Raw genomic sequence first — 9,272 nt, 5'->3', positions numbered from 1 at the left:
AAAACAATAGCAAAAGTGTTCGGGAAAGTAGATACGTTTTGGACGTATCAGTCATCAATCTCTTCGATGTTGCACTCCCCATCGAATGCATCGATGTCGGCGTCCAAATTCACCGCGGATTCGTTGAGCATGTCCATGTACGATGTTGTGGACTCAACATCGAACACCTTGTCTACGTCCATGATGGGTGGCGGCGGCGCGGGTGGCGCATCGGACGGAACAGAGGGAGGAGGGGTCGTGGCCTTGGAGGGCGGTGGAGGCGCGAGGCCGATGCGGCTTATTGCCTTTATCCTCACCTTGGTCGGCGCAGTGCCCCTCGGCCCGGCCGCCTTGGTCTTCATCCTGGCCCCCTTCTTGGCAGTCGGCGTGGCTTCGGTCGGCGAAGCTGCGGCCGCTGCAGGTGCTTCGAAGAATTGCTTCGGAATCCTCTTCCTCATCGACGGGATGGTGGCGAGATCATGGCCGACACGTCGCCGGCGTTCGGCGGACCTCCGACGGGGACATCAACCACCGCGGCCGAAGGAGGTGCATCGCCGGCGGTAGCCGGCCTTTGCGGACGATCCATGGCAGCGGGATCCGGCCGGGAAGGGCGGAGCGGAGGAGATCAGGCGGCGGCGGTTGGCTTCAGCGAAACCCTTCGCGCGCAGTGGAGGGGAGGATACCGGTTTGGCCCTCTATCCCCGCTCCCACCCCGCACAAGTAGGGGGCAAAGACCCACCCCGTAATCGAAACCAGCAAAAATCGGAGCGGGGACCATTTTTATGGGGTCTGCTAGACGGCCGGATGGAGCTCAAACCCGTATTCCGATGGTTATTATACGGGTTTAGGCCTTTTAAGAGATGCGTTAGACGTGCTCTAAATTGTTCACATACTCGTGTTATGCGAAATGTCTGCGATATGCAGTTCCAAATGTCGGCAGTGCTACACATCCTAGCCGTCCGCGCGGAACCATCTATCGGCCGGGGTGACAATCCTCCTGCAGTGCAGAAAGTTGAGTTGGGAAGGCCTTCTTCCCGTTCGCATCGCATCTGGGTTCAGAAATCAGAGCCTCCCAAAACCACCAAAACCTGAAACTCCCCTGCAGCAATGGCCGCTAGAACGCTATCCTTCTCCTCGCTGGCCTACGCCTTCGCCCCCTACTACCCGCGCTCCAGACCCACGCATCCTCCCCTCCGCCTCCTCCTCGGCGGCCTTCACCTCAGCTCCGGCCACCTCCTCCGCGCCTCCTCCCTCTCCACCGCCGCCGCCGCCCCTGATGCCGACGCGGACGCCGACCCCTACGAGGGCGTCGACACCGTCGAGCACCTCCTCGCCCCGAAGCCCACCTCCCCGGGCGGCGGCGGCGGCGGCGGCCGGATGAGCCGCCTCATGAAGCTGCAGCGCCGCGCCGACGCCGACGGCCCGGCGCCGGGAAGGGGGAGGTGGTTCCCGTACCTGGACGCGTTCCGGGGAGCGGGGGGCGTGGAGGTGACCAGCCAGGAGGTGGTGGAGGTGCTGGAGCCCTACATCCTCGAGCCGCGCCGGGACCGGATCCGCCACGCCGTCAAGAGCAGGAGCTACTCCGTCTGCCTCGTCGTCGAGGGCCTCTCCGACTTCGGCAACGTCTCCGCGGCCTTCCGGTCCGCCGACGCCCTCGGCGTCCAGTCAGTGCACGTCATCTCCTGCGAGGCCAACAAAAGGTGCTGAGGTGAAAAGGAGAACCCAAATTTACGAAAAATGCTACTAGCTCGGTTCCTACTTAACGATTCATGTGTTATTGCTTTTGGATTGAAGTTGGTCTACCACTACTGAAGATCCCTCTTGACTGCTGCAGGTATAGAGACAATAGGCATGTGAGCATGGGTGCTGAGAAATGGCTCGACATTGAGCTATGGAACTCGGCCGCAGAATGTTTTCATGCTCTGAAAAAGCGTGGCTATCGCATTGCATCTACTTGTTTGGGAACTGATTCGGTAATTCTCTCACTATTGCCCATTTTATCTTTTTAATGCTCTTGCAATGTTAAAGAACAATCTTTAAACAACACATGCTGCATGCTTTCCATCTCAGCTAGCATATTATCATTTGTTGTTTGCAGTCAAAATGAGTTTTGCTCTGCAAAGAAAAAGAGAGAAAATCCAGCTACTTGCATAGAGGAGAACCATTTGTTCTAGATATGGTAAAAGCCTTGAAATTGTAGTATATCTGTGGTACATGGTCTATCATTCGTAGCAGCCAAATTGTTGACTGTCGATCTTGGAATGATTGTGAATTAGTAGTGGTGAACTTGTGATGATCATCTATTTGAGGCTATTTCCATGCAGTATATAAAATGTTTTCTGATTATTTAAATTGAAATCGAGATTACTATCCCCCCTAAACATTCTAGAAGAAAGTAGGTGTCTGCAATAAAAATATGTGATATTACATTGTCCATGCTCTTTTTTTTTGAAAGAAAACTTAAGAGAAAACCCTACAGTATAAATATGAACCCAAATTTGCACCCGTGAGGATTAAACCCAGGTGGCGGTCGTACATCTGGCCAACCAGCCAAGTGAGCTGGGCTCACTTCCAATAGTACATGTTCTTAGTAGCTTTTCCTTATTTATTTCTCTGATTTATCAGGATAGCAATTCTCATCAAAACATGTACTGTCACACTCTAAATATATCTGAGGAAATAATTATATTCTGGATGTATTTGTAGGTTTCCGTGTATGATATGGATTGGTCTCATCCGACGGCTATTGTTGTGGGCAATGAGACTATGTAGGTTCTCTTCTCGCCAGCTATGTATCTTCTGTCACAGTTATCTGTAATAAGTCAACTATTTAAATGGAGCAGTCAGTTTCCTGTTCTTGCTTTCTACTTGCTTTCTTGTATCTTTATGGCGCTTCTTTTACAAATGCAACAAATGTCGTAATCTTAGATCTGTTTACAGTTTTTTGGTGAGGGAATTGAATGTTCTCCTCTTGTAAGAGGATTTGCACATGTTCCAAAGATATTATAAAATACTCATCATATTAGATACGATATTAATAGTGGATTTACACATGTTCCAAAGATACTATAAAATACTTTATGCTACAATAAGTCAACTATTTAAATGGAGCAGTCAGTTTCCTGTTCCTGCTTTCTACTTGCTTTCTTGTATCTTTATGGCGCTTCTTTTACAAATGCAAGAAATGTTGTAATCTTAGATCTGCTTACAGCCTTGTGGGGAGGGAATTGAATGTTCTCCTCTTGCATAAAAAACTCCTCTTGCAAGAGGAGACATCTTCCTTAACGAATAAACTAGTTCTAATACTGCGAATATCCATTGCTGTTATCATGTAGTGCTTTGAGAAATTTTACGCATGAGTTTAGCCATTATTTTCCAGTATGCTATTTGCAACACTAGAGGTACAGTAATGTTTTCATTCTTCAGTTAAGGTTTGATATTTAGTGGTTCTTCTGTGACAGGGGTATTAGCGATGTCGCTCTGAAGTTGTCAGACTTGCACTGTTGTGTTCCAATGAAAGGCATGGTGGATTCTTTTAATGTATCTGTTGCAGCTGGAATCCTTATGCACCATGCTGTTTGTGATAGAGTTTCCCGCCTTGTAAGTACATTTTTTCCCATTTGATGTCTTTTCATCTTGATAGAAAACTTGATACACCCAAGCATTAAAAGTCATGTGACCTCCTAATCTGATTTCCCACTTTTTCCATTGATGGATGCTTTGGTGACTATAGTACACAGCCATTCGCCAGTCAAGAACATGTTTTACTTATCTTAAGTTTATTTTTGTCACCACCATTAACTTAAACTAGGGCTACACAGTTAGTTTTCCTTTACTTGTCATAGTCTGCAGAGCAGTCTCCAGAGTTGATCAGATCCATCAGATGGTTGATGCGTCTCATCTTGTATACCAATAATGGGTTTATAGATTATAAACTGGATAAGCTAGCTTATTAGCGGACTTGTGAGACGCAAAGGTCCTTTGCGTTTTCTCGAAAAAAGCTTATTAGCGGACTTGTGAGTCCCAAGTGTTGCTACTCAATTTTATAGCACAAAGCATAACAACCCAATTCAGTTTGTACTTATGGACTGACCTACAAACTTGTAAGTTGTAATAACATTGTCACTCCAGGCAATTGATAGTTAATGGATCATAGTAGTTTAAAGGATACGGCTAGTTCTCGGTTGACCTAGAAATAACTTGATTTTCGGTCACCCAATTTCATGTGCAACTGGGGAAAAAGATGTGTAATTGTTGGTAAAAAAAAAGTGTAATTGCACATCACATGGATGTGCAATTGCATACCCATGTGTACGAATCACAAAGCAAATCTAACGGTCCTAGAGTTGATCTAGAACTAACTTAATTCTTGGTCGACCTAGAACTAGCAAGAGGGCGCTTTAAATTGTCCCAGCATTACTTTAAGTTTCAGCTCGCTAACAAAATTAAAAGATTATCTGAACTATCTTTCTGCTTTGAAATATACAGAAATTTGTATTTGTGCTTTCATGCATTTATTTTCTCTGTCCATACTGATTTACCTTTAAATGAGGGAATTGATGACTACAAAGCTGCTTGATAGGTCTTTGTAAACGTGCAGCATCTTATCTCTAGTTTTAATTGCAGGGTCAGCATAGTGATCTCTCGCCCGAAGAAAATAGAATATTGCTTGCAGAATTTTATTTGCGACATAGAGAGAGCACAACTACAGTAATTCACGAATATGCCAAAAGGAAGGCAGATAATGTGGTGGCCAAACTTTGAGATGATCACAGTGGCTGCTGAAGGAAAAATATGTACAAGCTAGTTTATTAAACAGTGATTTGTTTTGGATACTTCGCTATAGGATCAACTTTAGACTAGCTGGTAAGTTGTTTCATTTGCCTTTTGATTTGCTTTTAGTTTGAAACATATAGTCAATATCACCACTATTACGAAATGCTAAAAGGTTGCCACACACAATTTGCTTTGTAACTGCAACGGTTTGGTTGCTGCAATACCCCTCCTGTATAGTATTTGGCCACTCACTCACCGGTCTCATACTCATAAAATGTGAATCCTTTGAGCGATTAACTTTTATTGGCATCATTTTTAAAAATGTCCATATATATTGGCACCCATTAAAGGCAGCATGTGTTCTTTAAATCTTTATACTCTTTATATCGCCTTTCTAGGTGCTCATCATGCTAATGTGTGTTTGCAGACAGTAATCCGAGATGTGATTTTAGCTGTTTATTCAATGGATGTTGTTTTCTGGAAAGGAACGATAAAACTGGTGGGCAGTCAGTCAGGGTGTTATGAGATGATTACTCCAAACAGAATCGCGGGCATGACTAGATTATCTAAGCTATTGCACAAACATAAAGCATTACGATGTCCCTGGGTGATTTGGCTTGTCACTGCAAAACTATAATTTGTTTTGAGGCGTCATAACTGGATGCTGCACCAAATTCTTGATATATGTGGGTTTTTTCTTTTTTGAAATATAGTACTGATGCACTCCATGGTTAGTTAAAAGAGATTCATTGCAATATGTTTTCGCAGACACTTAGATTGTAACTGCAGCCAATTGATTAGTTTTCGTGTAATGTTTTAAATATCGCTAAACTGCACCTTTTTTTAGGGAATATATTGCAGCTATTTGATACATGGATGAATGGTTATGTAAAATGTTTACGTTTTGTCACAATTTTGATAAAAGAAGTGTAGCTTTGAGATATTTACACAATGATTGATACGCTGGATTGTGAATGCCTAATCCTAATCCTCCCAATTGCATACGTTGGCAAACTTGGTTACACGCAATGCAACATTGTCCTCGGACCAGATATGCACCGCTCGAAGATGAATATATCTTCAGTAGCATCTTGCTGGTGCCGGGAAGGGAATCCAATCTATGAGTTGCGTTTTTTTTTAAATAAAAGTAGTATTTTCAAGAGATTAGGTGGTAACACTACTAGAAAAAACCTATTACCGGTGGACCCAAATACGCTATTGCTGACGCACATGTTCTTACCAGCGCTAACACGTCGGTGGTAACTCCTTATCGCTGGTGCACCAACCAGGTACGCCAGTAGTAGTGCTGGCCGTCTTTTGAGATCTGGATGGAGTTCGTGGCACGCCGAGCCCTCCTCCTCTTTGCGACGGTGGCATCGTCGGAGCTCGAGGCCATGGCGGAGCTTGAGGTGTCAGTGGCGTTGTCGTCATCATCTGGCGAGCCATCGAGGGGGAGCTCGAGGCGTCGAAAAAGCTCGAGGTGGTGGCGTTGTGGCCGTCATCTCCCGTGGCGTGAGGGAGCCGTCGACACGGAGAGGAGGAGGGATCGACGACGGAGCAGAGGGACGAGGGCTCGATAGAGAAGGGGAAGAGGACGCGGAAGAGGGGAAAATGAGGAAGAGGGAGAGGGCAGGGGAAGAGAGAAGAGGAAAAGGAGGAAGAGAAAGAGGGAGAGGCAATAGAAAGAGAGAAGAGGAAAAGGAGGAAGATAAAGATGGGAGGAGAAGAGGAATAGGAGATTAGTGCTTCTTGTATATACCCATTTTTTGCATCAAAATCTAAGTCAGCCGAAAACTCTATTTTCCTTTCTGAATTTGACGATTCTAAAAAGTCGGTAAACGGTCAAAGGGCCGTTGAATTTGGATGTAACTTTTTCTGTAATACATTTTCATATAAAAAACTTTTTCATCCGATGTCATATACAAAATACAAAGCCATTTTATCGAAACATGGCGCCATTTTGCAAAATACTTGAAATTCATGTTTGTTATTTTTTCTTACAATTAGATTACAGTACATATGGAAATCTTAAAGGATTTCTGATGTGGGCATTACCCTTCGGATAATCGACATTAGTCTAACTCCTCCGGCTCAACTAGGGGCCCATGAAGATTACCCAACAACCAAGGTGGGCCCATATGTCGGTTCGAGCAAAGAAGACTTACCAGAAGATGGATTCTTGATGACCAAGTCAAGAAGAAACCGTCAAAAGAAATACTAGAATAGATCTCATTGTAACCTAGTCGAGTTCGGATAGGACTATCGGGACCTGGCCTGCTATATAAAGGCCAGGAGGGGGCCTGTCGAGGGACAACATCAATACGTAGAACCACGACAAGTTAGAGCTAGAAACCTAGAAATCTTGCTTCTCGGCGTGTCGACCAAAGCAGCTTATCGGTTACCCCATTGTAACCCGATATATTCGATTTCAGACAAGCAGGAATAAAGAGTTTTACCTCATCGAGGGCCCCAAACCTTAGTAAATATATCTTTCCGTTTGTTTGGTATTTGATGTCTCGTGCTAGTCTGCAGGATTCCGTCAACCCTAAACTCCTCATGGTGGGCCTTGCCGAGGAGCACCCTCGTCAATTTCAAATTTTGATGTTTTTTCTACCATTCTTTTATTATTCAAAAGTGAAAAGGAGATCGGTGGTATGTGGGGGGAGGGGGTGGGGGAGGGATATCTATCTACACTTAGCACTATAATGGTGCGCCAAGGGTATTGCGGTGTACATCTTTGCCTTGTCCCGGACCTGGGCGACCCTTGGTTTGATTGTAGGATAACGTTGCATAGAAAACAAAAATTTTCCTACCGCGAACACGCAATCCAAACCAAGATGCAATCTAGAAGACGGTAGCAACGAGGGGGTATCGAGTCTCACCCTTGAAGAGATTCCAAAGCCTACAAGAGGAGGCTTTTGTTGCTGCGGTAGACGTTCACTTGCCGCTTGCAAAAGCGCGTAGAAGATCTTGATCACGATCGGTTCCGGCGCCACGAACGGGCAGCACCTCCGTACTCGGTCACACGTTCGGTTGTTGATGAAGACGACGTCCACCTCCCGTTCCAGCGGGCAGCGGAAGTAGTAGCTCCTCTTGAATCCGACAGCACGACGGCGTGGTGTCGGTGGTGGTGGAGAAGTCCGGCGGAGCTTCGCTAAAGCTACGCGGGAGTTATGGAGGAGAGGGGGGCGGCTAGGGTTTGGGAGGGGTTGGCCGGCCACTTCAATGGGGCGGCCAGCTTGTGGTCTTGGGGTGGCCGGCCCCCTCCCTTGGCCCCTCATTATATAGGTGGATCCCAAGAGTTGGTCTCCAAGTCTTCGAATAAGACCCGAACCAAAAACCTTCCATATGGAGGGGAAACCTAGCCAAGCTAGGACTCCCACTAGAGGTGGGAGTTCCACCTCCCATATGGGGGGGTGGCCGGCCCCCTAAGGGGGAGTCCACTTGGGACTCCTCCCCCACTAGGGTTGGCCGGCCATGGAGGTGGAGTCCCATGTGGACTCCACCTTCCTTGGTGGTTTCTTCCGGACTTTTCTAGAACCTTCTAGAACCTTCCATAGAACCTTCCGCGACATTTTAATTCACATAAAATGACATCCTATATATGAATCTTATTCTCCGGACCATTCCGGAACTCCTCGTGATGTCCGGGATCTCATCCGGGACTCCGAACAAATATTCGAACTCCATTCCATATTCAAGTACTACCATTTCAACATCCAACTTTAAGTGTGTCACCCTACGGTTCGTGAACTATGCGGACATGGTTGAGTACTCACTCCGACCAATAACCAATAGCGGGATCTGGAGATCCATAATGGCTCCCACATATTCAACGATGACTTTAGTGATCGAATGAACCATTCACATACAATACCAATTCCCTTTGTCACGCGATATTTTACTTGTCCGAGGTTTGATCTTCGGTATCACTCTATACCTTGTTCAACCTCGTCTCCTGACAAGTACTCTTTACTCGTACCGTGGTATGTGGTCTCTTATGAACTCATTCATATGCTTGCAAGACATTAGACGACATTCCACCGAGAGGGCCCAGAGTATATCTATCCGTCATCGGGATGGACAAATCCTTTGTTGATCCATATGCCTCAACTCATACTTTCCGGATACTTAATCCCACCTTTATAGCCACCCATTTACGCAGTGGTGTTTGGTGTAATCAAAGGACCTTTCCGGTATAAGTGATTTACATGATCTCATGGTCATAAGTACTAGGTAATTATGTATCAAAAGCTTATAGCAAATAACTTAATGACGAGATCTTATGCTACGCTTAATTGGGTGTGTCCATTACATCATTCATATAATGACATAACCTTGTTATTAATAACATCCAATGTTCATGATTATGAAACTAATCATCCATTAATCAACAAGCTAGTTTAAGAGGCATACTAGGGACTTCTTGTTGTCTACATATCACACATGTACTAATGTTTCGGTTAATACAATTATAGCATGATATATAAACATTTATCATAAACATAAAGATATAA

At 45.4% G+C, this 9,272-nt stretch overlaps 1 protein-coding gene across 1 annotated transcript; it reads left to right on the top strand.

Moving 5' to 3' along the window:
* The first annotated feature begins 971 nt into the window (after positions 1 to 971).
* Positions 972 to 5,628, top strand: LOC127332783 (uncharacterized). The gene is made up of 6 exons (XM_051359125.1): positions 972 to 1,679; positions 1,814 to 1,952; positions 2,686 to 2,747; positions 3,441 to 3,579; positions 4,606 to 4,845; positions 5,183 to 5,628. The coding sequence occupies exons 1-5, from the start codon at positions 1,087 to 1,089 to the stop codon at positions 4,741 to 4,743; spliced, it is 1,071 nt and encodes a 356-aa protein (XP_051215085.1). The 5' UTR covers positions 972 to 1,086; the 3' UTR covers positions 4,744 to 4,845; positions 5,183 to 5,628.
* Positions 5,629 to 9,272: the final 3,644 nt, after the last annotated feature.

Source organism: Lolium perenne, chromosome 2 (assembly GCF_019359855.2).
Source record: "Lolium perenne isolate Kyuss_39 chromosome 2, Kyuss_2.0, whole genome shotgun sequence".
NCBI lineage: Eukaryota > Viridiplantae > Streptophyta > Magnoliopsida > Poales > Poaceae > Lolium > Lolium perenne.
The sequence above is the reverse complement of the archived record's forward strand: the minus strand, read 5'-3'. Positions and strand labels throughout refer to the sequence as shown.

What these genes read in the sequence shown, in the direction of transcription:
- LOC127332783 (XM_051359125.1), top strand. Translation starts at nt 1,087, where the DNA reads ATGGCCGCTAGAACGCTATCCTTCTCCTCGCTGGCCTACGCCTTCGCC. An exon ending in GTTGTGGGCAATGAGACTAT is followed by an intron (nt 2,748 to 3,440) that starts GTAGGTTCTCTT and finishes CTTCTGTGACAG; the next exon opens with GGGTATTAGCGATGTCGCTC. An exon ending in GTGATAGAGTTTCCCGCCTT is followed by an intron (nt 3,580 to 4,605) that starts GTAAGTACATTT and finishes TTTTAATTGCAG; the next exon opens with GGTCAGCATAGTGATCTCTC.